General features: G+C 45.2%; 1 protein-coding gene and 2 non-coding genes across 4 annotated transcripts; all 3 read right to left on the bottom strand.

Annotated features, from left to right (window-relative positions):
• Window positions 1-886: 886 nt before the first annotated feature.
• On the bottom strand, window positions 887-959 carry trnar-acg (transfer RNA arginine (anticodon ACG)). The gene has a single exon. It is a non-coding gene; the product is annotated as a tRNA-Arg (tRNA).
• A 4,371-nt stretch (window positions 960-5,330) lies between these two features.
• Window positions 5,331-5,402, bottom strand: trnaw-cca (transfer RNA tryptophan (anticodon CCA)). The gene has a single exon. It is a non-coding gene; the product is annotated as a tRNA-Trp (tRNA).
• A 5,336-nt stretch (window positions 5,403-10,738) lies between these two features.
• Window positions 10,739-19,584, bottom strand: LOC137314983 (zinc finger protein 585A-like). Of its 2 annotated transcripts, none has more exons than XM_067979949.1 (3): window positions 19,403-19,584; window positions 18,095-18,251; window positions 10,739-13,473 (listed from the first exon to the last, which is right to left on the bottom strand). In XM_067979949.1, exon 3 carries the CDS (start codon window positions 13,124-13,126, stop codon window positions 11,303-11,305), a length of 1,824 nt encoding a protein of 607 aa, XP_067836050.1. In that variant the 5' UTR covers window positions 13,127-13,473; window positions 18,095-18,251; window positions 19,403-19,584; the 3' UTR covers window positions 10,739-11,302. The 2 variants fall into 2 exon arrangements, with proteins under 2 accessions (XP_067836050.1, XP_067836052.1); XM_067979951.1 differs by lacking the exon at window positions 19,403-19,584 and adding an exon at window positions 18,405-18,721.
• Window positions 19,585-20,106: the final 522 nt, after the last annotated feature.

The following is a 20,106-nucleotide window of genomic DNA, read 5'->3' as shown; positions in this document are numbered from 1 at the left end:
CACACTCATATATACACACCCACAGTTCATAGATAAACATCACACTCATATATACACACCCACAGTTCATATATAAACATCACACTCATATATACACACCCACAGTTCATAGATAAACATCGCACTCATATATACACACCCACAGTTCATATATAAACATCGCAATCATATATACACACCCACAGTTCATATATAAACATCGCACTCATATATAGACACCCACAGTTCATATATAAACATCGCACTCATATATAGACACCCACAGTTCATATATAAACATCACACTCATATATAGACACCCACAGTTCATATATAAACATCACACTCATATATACACACCCACAGTTCATATATAAACATCACACTCATATCTCCACACCCACAGTTTATAACAGAACAGCTAACTCCTAATCCACACCCAATTTATATTTACCCAAAGTCCTGTTCACAGCTCTCACCAAAGTCTGAACACTGAAAGTTTAACTGTTTTCCAGATACTGTCCGTCCTACTTTGTAATTTTAGCATCGGATTTTATGCAGACCGACAAAGGGAGCGGGATAGCGGTCCTGGCGGTGAATGCTGCTTCGAACGGAAGTCTCGGTGTCCAGGAGCTGGCGGGGATTGGAAAGCTCTTGTGTCACACGAAGTGTCTGAAAGGCCCGGATACACCTGAAGGTTATCAGTGCGGTGCCCACACCTCGTGCTGTAATGTTAGCGAGCCTGACATCAACTTAAAAGGCGGCGTGTTGGAAACACGTTGTGGTCACAGTTTCATTCTGTACATAACTGATTGAAAATTATTCTTTGCTGATTCACCATAAACAATATTTTATTATGATGTTTGATTCTGAGTTCCCCAGTGTCAGAGGGAAATTTGCATAAATCCGAGCCAGGTAGGAGTCGAACCTACAATCTTCTGATCCGTAGTCAGACGCGTTATCCATTGCGCCACTGGCCCAGCTGTTGACTGATCTGTTTTATTTCATTTTTCATTCAGAATCAACCCACAGATTGACACAGAGAGATGAACACAGCGAGAGATGCAGACAGTGTCAGTGAACACAGCGAAATAGACAAGAGATATAGAAATGTACCAAACGGCCTCAAACTCCACCAGACAGTGGCGGGTATCTGACAGGTATCAGTGAGAGGAGGTGGTGAAGTTGCAGTTTGATTTGGCTCCGTGGCTGAGCTGCTCAAAGTGCCCGTTTGGTCGGGGCATTTTGTGATATTTACCCAATTTGTGAATTAAGCAACAAAATAACACAGAGCGGTATTTGTATTAGTTGCGGAGCCAACAAGGAAAGGATTCCAGATCTGCAGTATCTAAGTGTTCCTGCACTGTACAGGCGGACCTCTCATACAATGTGTCCGAAACACCTTTTGAGGATATTGCTCCAGAGGGCTGATTGTACAAACTTCTTTACTTACAACCAGCAACCGAATCACCATGAAGAGTTGCGAAGCGAAGCTGGTTTCGGAGCAGTTTTCGCTGTTCAGCTTTTGTAAAATTGGTTGAAACTCATTTTGAACACATCTGAGTATCAATGAGAAGGTCAGGCACAGGATTGTTGGGATGGAACCGTCTCTAACAATAAGTACAAAGTATAATTGATTATAAAGTGAAAAAGCCAATCCAATCTCTCAGTCTCTCTGTCACTTTCTCGGTGAGTGAACGTAAACCAACAGAAGAAGCTAAAACAAAGAACTGAGCAGTTTTGTTTGTTTCCTTTTCCTTCGGGCGAGTACAGTTGAAGAGAATGATTTCTGTTTCCTGCTGGACCAATAACTGGAATGAGCAGTGTATCAGGTTCCCATGGTACCCAGTGAAATATCCACGTTTATATCTCCCATTTACACTGATACCTTCCTTCCTCACTAATTATAGGAAACTTTTGGTCAGGTTCAATCACACTTCAGAAGACCAGAAGCGCAAAGAAAGGTCGACACCTCATGGTGACGTAACCTACAGGTGAGGGAGGTTTGCAGGTTTACCTGGAGCTGTAAATGTATAAACTCCTTCCAATGTACAAACTCCCCTCACCAACAGTAATTCAATTCGAACTGATCTGAGATTTTGGTCATTTATGGTGATTATACTTTGTGGAGTTAAAGCAGCATTAAAATCCGTTGTGTGTTGTACACATCGCCGTTCAGTCAATATAAAACATTGTCATCCGACCGACTATGTGCAATGCCACACGGGGTATGTTAGGTCACGGACAGTTCCGCCTCCAGCAGTTGTTCTCTCGGTCACACATCCGGCATCACCTCTCAGTCTCACACTTCAGAGTCACGCCTGAATATAAACACATTTCTGTTTCAGACTTTTACATGGATATCAACAAATCACAAGTCAAGAGGAAGGGAACAAACAAATCAAATATTTAAAAACGTTAACAGATAGAAAATTCACCATCAATGACTGAGGAAAAAATGAAGCAAACGGATCAAGATGAACAATTAGCAAAAGGTAACAATTAAAGAAAGGAGAAGGGGAACTGATCATATCGCCCCAAATAGTTTTTGAAAAATCCTTTTGGTTTACATCTTAGTTTCTCCGTTAAGTTGGGGATGTACATCTAGAAATATTTTTCTTAACATCATAAAGACAATTAGAATACAACTTTCACAAAGTAGGCCTTAATCTTACGTATACGATAGCGTGTTATGTGTTTGTAAAATCTGCAATTGTTTTACCATTCTTTAAGTTTAGAGGGATGCTCTGAATATATGTTCTACATTGAAACGTAAGTGGATTAATACAATAAAATGTGGAATTTTTTTGATGAACATGAAGAGCTGCTTTTCCATGTTGGATATCGCGATATAGTTATTTACACAACTGTCATTTGTGAAATGATGGAATGTATTTATTTCTATATCTGTAAGGGTAAGGAAATCTCCATTGGATCATTTCCAGGAACCAGTCAAGTACTTAAATTAGTTTGTCAAACCCAAAACACCCGTTGGGATTTGCTGATTGAAAATTTGAATGGAAATCGAGACCATCACAAGGTATTGGAACAAATATACCCGCTGAGGTTTCGGGGTTGTTACTGATTTATTTCTATCACTGAGTAACCTATTTTAAACAGGGTGAAGGTACAAATCTAATGATAAGAGTCTGGGTTGGAGAAGGAACAGATGAAAGTATCAAATTTAATTACACTGATTCCACAAACACTGCACACCACATCCCTTAAACATTGTTAACTGTTTCTACATAAAACTGGAGAGGGTGTAAATAGAAAGTAACAGAACAAAAAGCTTATTAATGTGTCAAATTTAATTTTGATATTGTTGCACAAACACTGAACATCCCATCGCTAAAACACTGTCCCGATCTAAAATCAGTCGGCAGGACCCTGAGCCACAGTGAAAATGCTGTGATTTCAACCTGGTTCAAAACACGCAGTCTTCTGATGTGGAGTCAGACGCGACTGTTCTTGCACCAGGCCCACAAAAAGCGGCTGGAGCCGGATCCATTGGAGGGTGATCGGTGCAGACTGCCGCCGCGGCTCTCGGAATGTGAGAGGCGGAAGCAGGAGCGGCCTGACCGCCTCAACCTCATATTATATAACTGACTCTGTGGCGCAATGGACAGCGTGTTGGACTTCTACTTAATGGTTGGAGAAGACATTCAAAGGACGGGAAACTGCCCCCGACACTTCATCTGACACAAGTGGCTCCAGTCACACCCGGATTTATGATTCTAAATCCACTCCGAGCTGGATTGGCGAAACTCTCTCAAGGAGGAGACTCATCATCTGCTCAGACCGAAAGTCAATCTGCTGGACTTCCGGCTCTGTCAGACTGAATGTTCCTTCAGACAGGTTTCTCACTGGACACATGCATCCTGCTGCCGTGTGAGCATTGGTGCTGGAGGGGTAGAATTCTTGCTTGTAGTAATTCTATTCCTGTAAAACTAGCTCCTGAAGTGTAGGTTGGAAAGTATCCTGGCTGAGCGGTCTAAGGCGCTGGTTTAAAGCTCCAGTTAAATCCCACGATTTGTAGATGGATCAAAATCATAGTTTGTGTTTCCAAAACCGCAGCCTCCCTCCTGTAAACAAGTAATACTGAACATCTCATCTGCTATTGCAACAGCGCAGTCCGGAGGAACCACATGGCAATTCAAATAAGTAGATGCATTTTGGAACAAACCAAATGTACCTTCAACTCCGGTCGAAATGTTGACAAGCAAAAGGATTGTTTGATCTCGCTGAGACTCGAATTAACAACCTCGGTATTTCCCGACCCTGTTCTGTCAGATAAGGACCGCGCACTGACCGATTGCGCCGCTGGAGCCCGGTCACTCTGATCACCTGTCCCACTCTGCTGGAAAGAATCTTAAGGTGAGAGGCCCGAACCTGTGGAAACGTGTCCTGTCCCCGTGATGAAACTAATATCTGCACTTCCACTTTCAGCTTCTTTCACATCCTCTGCTCCATCGCACGACAATCGGGTTTTCTGCGAACAGGTCAAAATGAACATTGCCAGAAATTCTATCGTAAACAATTTTACAACACCAAGTTATAGTCCAGCAATTTTATTTTAAATTCACAAGCTTTCGGAGATTTTCTCCTTCCTCAGGCAAATGTTTCATAGTCCAGCAATTTTATTTTAAATTCACAAGCTTTCGGAGATTTTCTCCTTCCTCAGGCAAATGTTTCTATCAGTAGTGGGATTCAAACCCAGCGCCCACGCAGTGATTGGATTTATTGTCTTAAAGCAGTGAGCTCCGTTCACACAACGCCTCGCCAGTCTCTCACACTTTGTTTAATGCCCAGTTAAATAAATTGGAGCCAATTGACCGCATTTACGCCGTGCTGGGGTTGTTCTCCTCAGAGCAGAGAAGGTTCAGAGGAGATTTGATAGAAGTGTTCAAAGTCATGAAGGGTTTAGATAAAGTTAATAAAGAGAAGCTGTTCCCATTGGCGGAAGTGTCGAGAACCAGAGGACACAGATTTGAGGTGATTGCAAAAGAACCAAAGGCGACATGAGGAAAATCTTTTTTACGCAGCGAATAGTTATGATCTGGAATGTGCTGCCTGAAAGGGCGGTGGAAGCAGATTCAATCGTGGCTTTCAAAAAGGAATTTGATAAATACTTGAAGGGGAAAATGCAGGGCCACGGGGAAAGGGACGGGGAATGGGACCAATGGGATTGGTCTTACAAAAGGCAGGTAAGGGATTGATGGGTTGAATGGCCTCCTTCTGTGGTGTGTTCATTCTGTGATAAATATTATTTTCCACACAGTGAACAGACCATCCCTGAAAGACTGCCCCGCGATAAAACAGAGCGACACTGAAACGTTGTGAAAATGCAATGACCCCGACGTGATTCGAACACGCATCCTTCTGATCTGGAGTCAGACGCGCTACCGTTGCGCCACGAGGTCCACAGCGCCCACCTGGAGCCGGATCCATCGGAGGGAGATCGGTACCGACCGCCACAGGGTCTCGAAGAGGCGGAAGCAGCAGCAGCAACAGCGCAGGAGCCCCGCTCTCCAATCCAGCCGTTCCCAGCGGAGAGCTGCCAGTCCCGGCCTGAGCCCTGTCTGGGAGCCGCCTGCCATTCAGTCTTTACAGAACGGGACCGATCCAGTTTCAGCTCACACACAAGCTCAGGAATCCCACTCCTGACAGATTCAGTGAATTGGGATTTAATTCAATCCTCATCTGTCCGCCGCTCTGTCAGTTCAGGACTTTATTTAAACCGATACTTGGAGCTCTGTTTTACAGGGTGCCGGCTGTTTTAGCATTTCTCAGTCCCACCACGAACACTTTTTGCTGCTAACTTCTGCTTAATACAAAGTTCCCAGGAACGAGGGGATTTCTCCTGGGTACTGAGTTCGAGTTAAGGAACAATCGAGGTCCGATTACACTACTTGGTGTATTCTATAGGCCACCAGCTAGTGGGACGGAGATAGAGGAGCAAATTTGCAGGGAAATTACAGAGAGGTGCAAAAGCCATAAAATAGTAATAACCGGGAATTTCAACTATCCTAATATAGACTGGGATAACAATAATATAAGGCGCAAAGAAGGGGAAGAATTTTTGAAATGTGTTCAGGATAACTTTCTCGACCAGTACGTTTCTGGCCCACTGAGGAAGGAGGCATTGCTGGACTTGGTGCAAGGGAATGAGGCGGGCCAAGTGGAGCAAGTGTCAGTGGGGGAGCATTTAGGGAGCAGCGATCAGTATCATAAGGATTAGAATAGCTATGGAAATGGACTCTGTCCACTCTAAAGTAAAAGTACTCAATTGGATGAGGGTCAATTTCAGTGGGATGAGAACAGATCTGGCCCCGGTAAATTGGAATTAAAGATTGTCAGGCCAAACTATAATTGGACAATGGGCGGCTTTTAAAAAGATGATTCGGGTATAGAGAAGGTACATTCCAACGAGGTAGAAAGGTCGGGCAAATAAAGCCAGAACTCCCTGGATAATAAGAGAGATAGAGAGTAAGATGAAGTGGGAAAAAGTGGTGTATGACAGGTGTCAGGTTAATAACACAAGTGCCAACCAGAGAGAATATAGAAAGTTCAGAGGGGAAGTGAAAAAGGAAATAAGAGGGGCAAAGAGAGAGCATAAGAATAGCGGACATCATAAAAGGGAATTAAAAAGTCTTCTACAGACATGTTAACAGTAAACGGGTAGTAAGAGGAGGGGTGGGGACGATTAGGGACCATAAAGGAGATCTACTCATGGAGGCAGTGGACATGGCCTGAGGTACTAAATGAGTACTTTGCATTGTTCTTTACCAAGGAAGAAGATGCTGCCAGATTCTCGATAAAGGAAGATATAGTTAAGATACTGGATGGGCTAAAAAATGAGAAAGAAGAGGTACTAGAAAGGCTAAATGTACTTAAAATAGATAAGTCACCTGGTCCATCAAACTTTCGCGCCAACGAAGAAAGGCAGAAATGTCATCCGCTAAATTAGTAATTCACTGAGCTAAACCTTAAGGCTGCAGTGACCAATATAACAGCTGTCTACTGTCAGTTTACTTTTACAAAATCAATAGTTGAAGCTTGCAGGAGTGAAAATCAAATCCAACGAGCCGGTCTTCATCTTATATAATATGATCACCGAGTGGCGAGAGGGTGGATTTGGAATTCCTGAGCGACCGCACTGTGAATTTTCCAGATCTGCTTGGAGCACCAATCCCTTCAATTCATCACTTACAGGGACAATTCGATTTGCGGTTTCTTTTCCCTGAGCTTGGCGAGATCTTGAAAATTGAGAGCGACCAATATCAAAGCTGAGCTCGTCACCGACATGCTCACAGATACAGAGCGGCCACACTCTGCTTCAGTGAGATGAAAACCCAGAGTGGTTTCAAGGTCGAATGCAATTGGAAGCAAAGCTCGTTCAATGAAAGTTCAGGTCATTGAGGTGCCTTTAAAGTCCTGATTGTTTGAACTGAACTTCTTCCGAGACTGCGTGAGATTCAGGTGGAGTGATTTGGGGACTTCTTTTCCCTCTTTGCAAAAGTTTGAACCGCAGTTCAAGGATCAAAAGTCTAGTTCCAAATTAGGGTATGAACCTCGAATCGAGAATTATACCCCGACCTCAACGAGCCCAGAAACAAGAACATGTCACGGACACATTCTATGAGAGGGCTGTCTGTATAATGAAAAGGCATTTTTGAAGAAACTTCCCGATCAGTTCCGTGTTGGCTCCTGCACAAAACACAAACACCGCACTGTGTGTTTTTGCTTCTCAAAACCACTGAACGCCATGAATTACAAAAAGGCACCACTGAGATTTGAATCCAGAATCTCCTGGTATTTAGACAGGTGCTTTAATCAACTAAGCCACGGAGCAAAATCACAGTACGGGTTATCACCTCCTCTCATTAATATCTATCAGCAACACGTCACATTCTGTTGGGGGTTCAGACTGTTTGATCTTTGTCGATTTCACTTGCCCGTTTCCCTGTGAATCCCGATACTGACTGCGTTTCAGGCTGTGTTTATCTTTCTGTGTCCATCAGTGCGATGATACACGAATGAATATGTGAGCTTGTGTTTGTTTGTTACTTTAAATAAATTAGGGATAGACAATTCTCGCTCTGACACTGAAGAACTAATTGAGCAAATTTCACAGTGAAGTGTTGTTTATTGTGGTGCTGAAACTAAAAAAAAATCGTAAAAGGTGCAAAAAGGGAAAACGAGAAAAACTTGAGTGAAATTAAGGACAACAATCAAGGTTTTTACACGTATATTAAGAGAAAGAAGGGTGACTAAGAGTAATATGGGCCCCTTAAGGACAGATGGCGGTGATATTACAATTGAAATTCAGGAAATGGCAGACTTGCTAAATACTCGCAGAAAATCATGAGGATAATGTACCAGAGACACGAGGAAAACTGAAAATAAATCAAGGGGATTCAGTGCAAGTAAAATAATGGTATTGGAGAAAATAATTAAATTAAAGATAGACAAATCTCCAGGACCTGATGGTGACCATCCCAGGGGACTAAGGGGAATAGGTGAGGAAATTGTACATGCTTTAGTCATGATCGTTCAAAACTCTCTTGATTCAGGAATTGTTCCATGGATTGAAAAATTGCCAATGTCATTCCATTATATACGAAGGGTAGGAGAGATAAAGTAGGAAATTATAGACCTATTAGTCTGACGTCTGTTGTGGGGAAGTTACCAGTATCTGTTATTAGGGAAAGAATGACTGAGCACTTGGATAAACATGAATTGATCAGAGAGAGTCAGCATGGATTTGTAAAGTGTAAGTCAAGTCTAACGAAACTAGTTGACCTTTTTGAAAATGTGACTAATGTGGTAAATGATGGAGTGTCTATGGGGGTTATGTGTATATTGACTTCCAGAGGCACTCGTTAAGGTTTAGCATCAGAGACTGTTAACAGAAATGAGAACATGTGGAATTTATAGCAACCCATGGAAATGGCGAGGGAGTTGGTTTGGAGGTAGGAGACAGAGAGTAGGGTTAATGGGTATGTACTCAAATTGATAGGATGTGGTTAGTGGTGTCCCCCAGGGATCTGTACCGGCAAATCATCTTTTTATTATATGTATAAATGAGGTAGATAAAGGAATAGAGAGCGGTATATCCAGGTTTGTCGAAGACACCAAGTTAAGAGGCACAGTGAGTCGTGTAGATGGGAGCATAAAGTTGTAAAAGGAAATTGATAGATTCAGTGAGTTGGTAAAACTGTGTCAGATGGAGCTTACATAGAATTACATCGAATGTACATCACAGAAACAGGCAATTCGGCCCATCTGGACTATACCGGTGTTTATGCTGCAGACGAGCCTCCTCCAACCCCTCTTCATCTAACCCTATGAGCAAACCCGAATACCCCTTTCTCCTCCATGTGTTTATCCAGCTTCCCTGTAAATGATATTCGCCTTAACTACTCCTTGTGGGAGCGAGCTGCACATTCTAACGACTCTCTGGATAAATATGTTTCTCTTGAATGCGATATTGGATTTATTGATGACTATTATATTCATGGCCCTAAGTTCTGACGTCCCCACTCCCAAAAGTACAAACACCTTATCTACATCTGACCTATCAAACCCTTGCATAATCTTAAAGTCCTGCATCAGGTCACCCTCAGCCTTCTCTTTTCTATACAAAAGAGCCCCAGACTGTTCAAAGTTTCAATCTGGGAAAGTGTGAGGCCATCCACTTTGGCCCTAAGCAAGATAAATCAGAGTATTTTCGAAATGGTGAGAAGCCAGGAACTGTGGGTGAGCAGAGATACTTCGGGAAATCAGGAAGAGTTGGCAGACAGGTGCAAAAAAATAATTAAAATGGCAAATGGAATGTCGGCCTTCATCTCAAGGGAACTGGAATTCAAAAGGGTGGAAGTTATGTTAGAATTCTATAAACTCTGCGAAGGCCACATTTAGAGCACGGCATTCAGTCCTGGGCACCAGACCTCAGGAAGGATATATTGGCCTTGCAGGAGGTGCAGCGCAGAAAGACCAGAATGATACCGGGGCTAAAATGGTTACATTATGAGGACAAGTTGCGTGGACAAGGTTTGTATTTCCTCGTGTATAGAGGATTAAGTGGTGATGTAATTCAGGTGTTGAAGGTGATTCAATGATCCAATGGTGGGTGTGTGAGTTGGTGCTGAATCGGTCCCCTTCAGTGAAGAGAGGGTCAGCGGGCGCCTGACAGACACGGCTCGGAACGGGACTCGCTTCTCTCCGGCGGCAGCGGCTGGTTTAGAGAGATCTCTCTGTCTGCTGCTGTTACTCCGCCTCCCGCACTCTGGGAGAACCGCGGAGGTCGGTCCTCATTTTTCTCTTATGGATCCGGCTCCATCCGTTTACTGTTGACGGGAGTGCGTCTGATACCAAGTCAGTCAGAAGCGGGTGCAAATCACAACATAGGCACAGGCCCAAGGACTGGGGACTGGTTTGATATTGGGCCCTTTTTAAGGGATAGGCTGTAGAATGTTTGTATAATAATAATAATCAGAATTAACTTTGAAACAATGAATTTTTTTTCAGTTATTTCCCATTTCCACCCTCACCAGTTTTATACAGTAACAGGTAACAATGTTTGAGGGATGTGATGTCCAGTGTTGGTGGAATCAGTGTAATTTAACTTGATACATTGAAGAATCTCTTGTCTATCCCAGGCTCTTACCTTAGGTTCAGACCCTCACCTAGTTTAAAATTGGTCACTCACTGATATAAATAAACCAATAACAACCCCGAAACCTCAGCGGGGATATTTGTTCCGATACTTAATGACGGTCCCAATTTCCACTGAAATTCTCGATCAGCAAATCCCAGAGGCTGTTTCGGGTTTGACAAACTGTGAAACAGATTGTTTTAAAAGCCGGAAAGAGGGAAAAACTGGTGGTTGATATGAAGTGTTATACATTATCTCTTTCTGTTTCAGATTTACAATTTCTCCTTGTGTGTTACTCAAAGGAGAGGCCATAACGGAGCCCAGTGACTGGGTCACGAGCTGCACTGAGTCATTGGCCTGTGTTACAGACCGGCTCGTTGGACCTGCTCATTTCGTGAACTCGCTGGTGTCTCAGCACGTGTGATGACTGAGTGAATCCCTTCCCACACACGGAGCAGGTGAACAGTCTCTCAACCAATGGGCATGCGATGATGTGACAGCAGTTCATTTCTGCTTTTAAAGCTCTTCTCACAGTCACTGCATTAAAAGGTCACTCAATAGTGTCAACAAGTTAATGCTTCAGAAGGTGGGATGATCGAGTGAATCTCTTCCCACACACGGAGCAGGTGAAAAGTCTCTCCCCAGTGTGAGTGCGTCGATGTCTCAGCAGTTCGTTTCTGATTTTAAATCTCTTCCCACAGTCAGAACATTTAAAGGTCTCTCAGTGTGAACTCGCTGGTGTTTCAGCAGGGAGGATGCCCAAGTGAATCCCTTCCCACACACGGAGCAGGTGAACGGCCCCTCCCCAGTGTGAGTGCGTTGGTGTGTCAGCAGATTAAATTTGCTTTTATACCTCTTCTCACAGTCAGAACATTTAAAAGGTCTCTCATCGGAGTGAACTCGCTGGTGTCTCAGCAGGTTGGATGACTGAGTGAATCTCTTCCCACACACGGAGCAGGTGAACGCCCCCTCTCCAGTGTGAACTCGCTGGTGTTTCAGCAGGGTGGATGACCCAGCGAATCCCTTCCCATACACAGAGCAGGAGAACGGCCTCTCCCCAGTGTGGGTGCGTTGGTGTGTCAGCAGATTAAATTTGCTTTTAAACCTCTTCTCACAGTCAGAACATTCAAAAGGTCTCTCATCGGAGTGAACTTGCTGGTGTCTCAGCAGGATGAATGACCGAGTGAATCTCATCCCACACAAGGTGCAGGTGAACGGCCTCTCCCCAGTGTGAACTCGCTGGTGTTTCAGCAGGTTGGATGACTGAGTGAATCTCTTCCCACACACGGTGCAGATGAACGGCCTCTCCCCAGTGTGGGTGCGTTGGTGTCTCAGCAGTTCAATTTTGCTTTTAAACCTCTTCTCACAGTCAGAACACTTAAAAGATCTCTCATCAGAGTGAACTCGCTGGTGTGTCAGCAGGATGGATGACCGAGTGAATCTCTTCCCACACAAGGTGCAGGTGAACGGCCTCTCCCCAGTGTGAACTCGCTGGTGTGTCAGCAGGATGGACGACTGAGTGAATCTCTTCCCACACACGGTGCAGATGAACGGTCTCTCCCCAGTGTGAGTGCGTTGGTGTCTCAGCAGTTCAATTTTGCTTTTAAACCTCCTCTCACAGTCAGAACATTTAAAAGGCCTCTCCCCAGTGTGAACTCGCTGGTGTGTCAGAAGCTCAGATGACCAAGTGAATCCCTTCCCACACACAGAGCAGATGAACGGTCTCTCCCCAGTGTGAGTGCGTTGGTGTGACAGCAGATTACTTTTGCTTTGAAACCTCTTCTCACAGTCAGAACATTTAAAAGGTCTCTCATCAGAGTGAAGTCGCTGGTGTGTCAGCAGGGTGGATAACCGAGTGTATCCCTTCCCGCACACGGAGCAGGTGAACGGCCTCTCCCCAGTGTGAACTCGGTGGTGTGTCAGGAGGAGGGATGACTGAGTGAATCCCTTCCCACACACGGAGCAGGTGAACGGCCTCTCCCCAGTGTGAACTCGCTGGTGTGTCAGGAGGAGGGATGACTGAGTGAATCCCTTCCCACACTCGGAGCAGGTGAACGGCCTCACCCCAGTGTGGGTACATTGGTGTGTCAGCAGGTTCCTTTTGCATTTAAACCTTTTCTCACAGTCAGAACATTTAAAAGGTCTCTCCCCAGTGTGAACTCGCTGGTGTGTCTGGAGGCTGGATGAAATAGTGAATCCCTTCCCACACACGGAGCAGGTGAACGGCCTCTCCCCAGTATGGGTACGTTGGTGTATCAGCAGATTAATTTTGCTTTTAAACCTCATCTCACAGTCAGCACATTTAAAAGGTCTCTCATCAGTGTGAACTCGCTGGTGTGTCAGGAGCCCGGATGACTGAGCGAATCCCTTCCCACACATGCAGCAGGTGAACGGCCTCTCCCCAGTGTGACTGTGTTGATGAATTTCCAGCCTGGACGGGTAATTGAATCCCTTCCCACATTCCCCACATTTCCACGGTTTCTCCATGGTCTGGGTGTCCTTGTGTCTCTCCAGGTTGGACGATCAGTTGAAGCCTCGTCCACACACAGAACACGTGTACGGTTTCTCCCCACTGTGAACGGTGCGGTGTTTTTTCTGGCTGTGTAACTGGTTAAAGCTCTTTCCACAGTCAGTGCACTGGAACACTCTCACTCGGTCTGTGTCTCGGTGCTTTTCCACTCACACTGATGTCTAAAATCATCTCCCACAGACAGAACAGACAAACATTTCTCCTTCCACATTCAAAGGTCGATGATATTCAGGTCCTGATGAATCGAGTGACTGTCAGATCTTGACGTGATCTTTGGTTTGAGTTTCCCTCTGCAAATCCTCCCCTGTAAAAGTAGTTTATAAAAGTTATCACTGTAACTACAGGATAGAAATTCAGATCAGATAACTTTACTTTCTATGGAACATTATTTCCTCTCTCATTCCTCAAAGCTGTAAATCCCCGTCCCACACACTCTCCCTCCTCCCTGTGCTGAAATCCAAACCCATCGCATCATCTTTCAGTGGCCCTAAACCATAAGAGATAGGGTGTGAGAGAGAGTGTGAGAGAGTGAGTGTGAGAGAGTGTGAGAGAGTGAATGTGAGTACAGCAGTGGGCTCGGTGTGGAGAATGAAGTGGGGCAGGTGGAGCATCTTTCAGTGGGGCAGCAGTGATCATAATCTCATTTGGTTTAGAACAGTTATGGAAAAGGACAGGGGACAGTCAAATGTGAAAATTCTTAACTGGAGGAGGGCTAATTCCAGTGAGTTCAAAAGGGATCTTGTCCAGGTGGATTGGTATCAAAAATTGGCAGGCAGAACAGTAATTGAACAGTGGGAGGCCTTCAAGGAGGAGTTGGTTTGGGTACAGAGTAGACAGATTCCCACGAGGAGGAAAGGAACAGCATCCAAAGCTGGAGCTCCCTGGATGACTAAAGGTATAGAGATCACCATTTCTCCTTCATTTTCAGACGCTCCCTGACCGATCACCATATCTCCTTCATTTCCAGACGCTCCCTGACCGATCACCATTTCTCCTTCATTTCCAGACGCTCCCTGACCGATCCCCATTTCTCCTTCATTTACAGACGCTCCCTGACCGATCACCATTTCTCCTTCATTTACAGACGCTCCCTGACCGATCCCCATTTCTCCTTCATTTACAGACGCTCCCTGACCGATCCCCATTTCCCCTTCATTTCCCGGCGGGTAGTGAGGGGGGGATAATGTTCACTGTTTTATATTCGGGTCTGGGGCCGCACTCGGGGTTTGTAAAGCCTGAGCCTGGGCCTGAGCCCGGACCCGGGCCCCGGGGTTTATTGAGCCTCTTGCTCCGATCCTCTGACCTGCACCGAACGCGCTCCTCCCGCAGCCTCGACTGGCCGCGCATGCTCAGGACACACTGACCGATTATGAGTCACTACTGCGCCTGCGCGCTGGGCTCCACTGATTCAGATAGGGCACAATCTGTACCGCGCTGCATGCTGGGTGATGCAGCCGCCATTGATGATCTTAATATCTGGCCGAAAAACAAAGACATTGGAAGCATATAATTCAAGTGTTTAATTTATAATATAAATAATTCAATCGTTCAATTCATTTCATAAATAATTGAATAGTTCAATTCATTAAATAATCAATTGTTTAATTTATTACATAAACAATTAGTGTTTATTTATTATATAAAGGATTCAAGTGTTTAATTTAACGTAGAAATAATTCAATAGTTTAATTCATTATATAAATTTTCCTTCGTTTAATTTATTGTATAAAGAATTCAATATTTAGTTGAATTATTTATATAATAAATTAAACACTTGAATGATTTGTCTAATAAATTAAACACGAGACTTCTTTATATAATAAAGTGAACAATTTATTATGTGTAATAAATTAAACCTTTGAATTATTTATATCATCAATTAAACAATTCATTATGAATACAATGAATTAAACAATTGATTATTTATATAATAAATAACATTTTGAAATTCTTCAGACAATAAATTAAATAATGGATTATTAATATGATTAAATAAACACTTGAATCTTTGTATGATAAGTTAAACCTTTGAATTAATTATATAATTTAAACACTTGACCTCTTTATATAATAATTTTAACACTTGGATTGTTTATATAATAAACTAAAAAATTGGTTATTTATATAATAAATTAGCAATTGATTTTTTTATATAATAAATGAAACACTTGAATTATTTATATAATGAATTAAACATGAATTATTTATATAATAAATTAAACAATTGTTTATTTGTATAATAATTTCATCAATTGAATTATTTAGATGCTTAATTTATTATGAAAATAATTCAACAGTTTATTTTAACAACTGAAGTCGTTATGTAAGAAATTAAACAATTGATTATTTATAGAATGACTTAAACTATTGAATTATTTATTTAATAAATGAAACAGTTGAATTATTTATTTAATAAATACAACCTTTTAATTATTTATATAATAAATTAAACTATTGAATTATTTAGATAATTAATGAAACAGTTGAATTATTTAAATAATAAATTAAACAAATGACTATTTATGTAATAAATTATACACTTGAATGCTTCATTAATAAATTAAACACTTGTTTATTTGTATAATAAATTCACAAATTGAATTATTTATACAATAAATTAAACAACAGAGCTATTTATATATTAAATTATACACTTGAATTATTATATAATTAAACTACTGAATTATTTAACAAATATATTAATCAATTTAATTATTCATATAATAAATTAAACAATTCAATAATTTACATAAAAAATTAAACACTTGAATTATTTATAATATATTAAACAATTGAATGATTTATATAATAAATTTAGCTATTGAATTTTTTATATAATAAATTAATCAATCGAATAATTTAAACTATTGAATTCTCTTTATAATAAATGAAACATTTGAAGTATTCATATAATAAATTAAACACTTGAAAACAATTTAATTATTGATATAATAAAATAAGCAATTCATTATTTATTTAATGAATTAAACTATTGAGTTATTTATATTACATTTTAAACTTTTCAATTATTTATATAATAAATGAAGCCAGCTTGGACAAAATGGAGGCAAGCTCGGAGTCCGTCTTGGACAAAATGGCGGCCGGCATGGCCACCATCTTGGAAAAAATGGCAGCAAGCACGGCCGCCATCTTGGAAAACATGGCGGCAGGCGCGGCCGCCATCTTGGAAAAATGGCCGCCGCCGCCATCTTGTCACATGGCGGCAAGAGGCCGACAGAGTGTCCCCAGTGATCCCGCAGTGACCCCAGAATGTCCCAGTGACCCCAGAGTGATGCCGGGGTCCCAGAGTGCACCCAGTCAGCCCAGAGTGAGGCCAGGGTGCAGCCGGGGATCCCAGAGCGAGGCCAGAGCGGCGGCCTTTGCGTTTGGGCCACTACAACAACCACCACCACAACTGTACTGTACGTGTACAGCACAGAGTGGGTAAAAGGGAACGATTCACTCCTGTCTGGGACTGTACGGCCCGTGTGTGTCTCAGTGTCAGCTCCTGTACATGTACAGCACAGAGTGGGTAAAAGGGAACGATTCACTCCTGTCTGGGACTGTACGGCCCGTGTGTGTCTCAGTGTCAGCTCCTGTACATGTACAGCACAGAGTGGGTAAAAGGGAACGATTCACTCCTGTCTGGTACTGTACGGCCCGTGTGTGTCTCAGTGTCAGCTCCTGTACATGTACAGCACACAGTGGGTAAAAGGGAACGATTCACTGAGAGATTGCAATGTTGACTGTAACGTTTATTTGAGGGGTTCAGTCCCTAAACGGGCTGTGTTTTGACAGACACTTTTTACAGGAAGGAGTTGAGTTTAGTTTCGGGAGGTGGGTACAATCCGTGTCTGGGACTCACTGGCCCTGTGAAATGTTGAATTTTGCTCACAATATGGTGTGTTTGGATTAATGGGGGACTAGGTTTAACTGCACTGGGCTGGATTGTTTTATAAATCTCTCATTGACTGGGTCTTTCAGACCAGGATGGGAGCTGCTTCTCTCTCTCTGGAAACACCCTGAAGCAGTGAAACACTCTCTGACAAACTGTTCACAGGAACCAACCCATCAGACATGGGGAATAGACAAATACCTGGGACTGGAAATGAGCCTCCCACCAACAGAGCAGAGAGAAGGAGGAAATCATCACACCTTCAAGATCTGGATCTGTTTTGTCTTTGGAGCAGGTTCGGGTTAATTTTACTGCTTTAAAGTTATGTTATGGGACCAGTGAGACTGAGACACACACACACACACACACACAGACTGTACAGTCAGGAGACACGTGTCCCTTGTCCAGACATTGGGTTTGAATTGAGCTGAGCTGTGCCACAAATGAATATGGGATTAAAATCTCAAATTCCAATCAGTTTGCTCCCGAGCTTCCCCATGTGTCTGTGTGGTTCCATTACAATACAATTTCACATGGGGGCCCAAAATGGCTTCGGAATTAACACGATTTCTTTCTGAGTTGTCAGTGACCTTTTCAAAAATTAAACTTCAAACTCAGAAAACATTTGGAGGCTGTTTTCACATTTGGGCCCTCTGCGTGCTGCAGGACGCTCCCTGAAAGTGCTTTTAATTTCAATTAAGACCCGAGATATGTCACATTGTCAGCCTCTGAATAATAGTTTGATCCACTTTGTGTTATTTCTGAAAAGTTGCACTTGCAATGAACGAAGGGAGGAATTTGGGATCGAACAGATGGTGATATTCTGTCAGACACTCGGTACTGAGGGAGCGCTGCACTGTCAGACGGTCAGTGTGTGTCTCAGTGTCAGCTCCTGTACAATGTCCCAGTGATCGTCCAGTGTCCCCAGAATGTCCCAGTGATCCTCCAGTGTCCCCAGAATGTCCCAGTGATCCCCCAGTGTCCCCAGAATGTCCCAGTGATCCCCCAGAGTAACCCAGACATTACTCACGTGGCCCCCATCGGGTCCAGGCTGCGGTGAAGGTCTCAGTCAGTCAGTCCCCAGCGGAGAGAACGATTCTTGGCCCAGGATTCCCCCTCATCCTCCTCCTTCTCACAAAATGTCTCTTTCTGGATCATCTCCTTGCAGCATTTCATCGAAAAGTTTCCTGAGGAGAGAGAGAGGGAATTGATTAAAATACAAAAGCATGGGATTAAAAAGGCACAGCAAGAGCCCAGAGCTCCCTCCCTCCCATTCCCTCTCCCAGTTACACCGACAATCCCTCAGCCCCAACACTGAAACACAAATCCCGATTACAAACCAGAGAATCCAAAGAGAAAAGTTGGGAGAGAGGCAGAGAGAGAAATACGCTCAGGACAGGCTGGAGGACCCCGGCAGACTGAGAGATTGTCCCCGCCCCTGGGGAGGGTTTGGGACGAGACACACGGCCATCCCCTACCCCCGGGGAGCTCCCTGCTTCAGCCTTTGAGATATTAGACTGAATCTCAATGTGTCTCCCTCAGGGACCTGTCCGTTCTCATGTTAATCCAGGGACAGCCCAGGGCAGGACTGGTTTGACCAGGAGACCTGTCTGCTGGAATGAGCCACATTTCAAGGACCTATTTTACTGATTTGAAACCCTCAGCCTGTCTCCCCCTCTTCCCTCACCCCAAACCGAGTCCCCCCCACCCTCAGCCTGTCTCCCCCTCTTCCCTCACCCCAAACCGAGTCCCCCCCACCCTCAGCCTGTCTCCCCCTCTTCCCTCACCCCAAACCGAGTCCCCCCACCCTCAGCCTGTCTCCCCCTCTTCCCTCACCCCAAACCGAGTCCCCCCCACCCTCAGCCTGTCTCCCCCTCTTCCCTCACCCCAAACCGAGTCCCCCCCACCCTCAGCCTGTCTCCCCCTCTTCCCTCACCCCAAACCGAGTCCCTCCCACCCTCAGCCTGTCTCCCCCTCTTCCCTCACCCCAAACCGAGTCCCTCCCACCCTCAGCCTGTCTCCCCCTCTTCCCTCACCCCAAACCGAGTCCCCCCCACCCTCAGCCTGTCTCCCCCCCTCCCCTCACCCCAAACCGAGTCCCCCCCACCCTCAGCCTGTCTCCCCCTCTTCCCTCACCCCAAACCGAGTCCCCCCCACCCTCAGCCTGTCTCCCCCTCTTCCCTCACCCCAAACCGAGTCCCCCCCACCCTCAGCCTGTCCCCCCCCCTCCCCCCGTGACCCAAACACCCCTGGGACCTCCGACACATCCCACCCTGCCCGGCGTCCACATTGAAAGAACTAAAGTTGGGGACAGGCCTCTCCCTCCATCCCATAATACCAGGCCGCCCATAGTAACGGTCGCTGGGCCTTGACCCGGAATCCGTTGCCCCTGGAAACCGCGCAGGAACCGAGCGACCCGAGAGCGGCCTCAGGCCCGACTCCCAGTCCCCGGCCTCAGGCCCCTCCCCGACTCCCAGTCCCCGGCCTCAGGCCCTCCCCGACTCCCAGTCCCCGGCCTCAGGCCCTCCCCGACTCCCAGTCCCCGGCCTCAGGCCCTCCCCGACTCCCAGTCCCCGGCCTCAGGCCCTCCCCGACTCCCAGTCCCCGGCCTCAGGCCCCTCCCCGACTCCCAGTCCCCGGCCTCAGGCCCGACTCCCAGTCCCCGGCCTCAGGCCCTCCCCGACTCCCAGTCCCCGGCCTCAGGCCCCTCCCCGACTCCCAGTCCCCGGCCTCAGGCCCCTCCCCGACTCCCAGTCCCCGGCCTCAGGCCCTCCCCGACTCCCAGTCCCCGGCCTCAGGCCCTCCCCGACTCCCAGTCCCCGGCCTCAGGCCCCTCCCCGACTCCCAGTCCCCGGCCTCAGGCCCCTCCCCGACTCCCGGCCTCAGGCCCCTCCCCGACTCCCAGTCCCCGGCCTGAGGCCCGACTCCCAGTCCCCGGCCTCAGGCCCCTCCCCGACTCCCAGTCCCCGGCCTCAGGCCCCTCCCCGACTCCCAGTCCCCGGCCTCAGGCCCTCCCCGACTCCCAGTCCCCGGCCTCAGGCC

Source organism: Heptranchias perlo, unplaced genomic scaffold, assembly GCF_035084215.1.
Source record: "Heptranchias perlo isolate sHepPer1 unplaced genomic scaffold, sHepPer1.hap1 HAP1_SCAFFOLD_529, whole genome shotgun sequence".
Taxonomy (NCBI): Eukaryota; Metazoa; Chordata; class Chondrichthyes; order Hexanchiformes; family Hexanchidae; genus Heptranchias; species Heptranchias perlo.
Note: the sequence above shows the minus strand (reverse complement) of the source record. Positions and strands in the feature narration are given on the sequence as shown.

What these genes read in the sequence shown, in the direction of transcription:
- LOC137314983 (XM_067979949.1), bottom strand. Translation starts at nt 13,126, where the DNA reads ATGGAGAAACCGTGGAAATGTGGGGAATGTGGGAAGGGATTCAATTAC.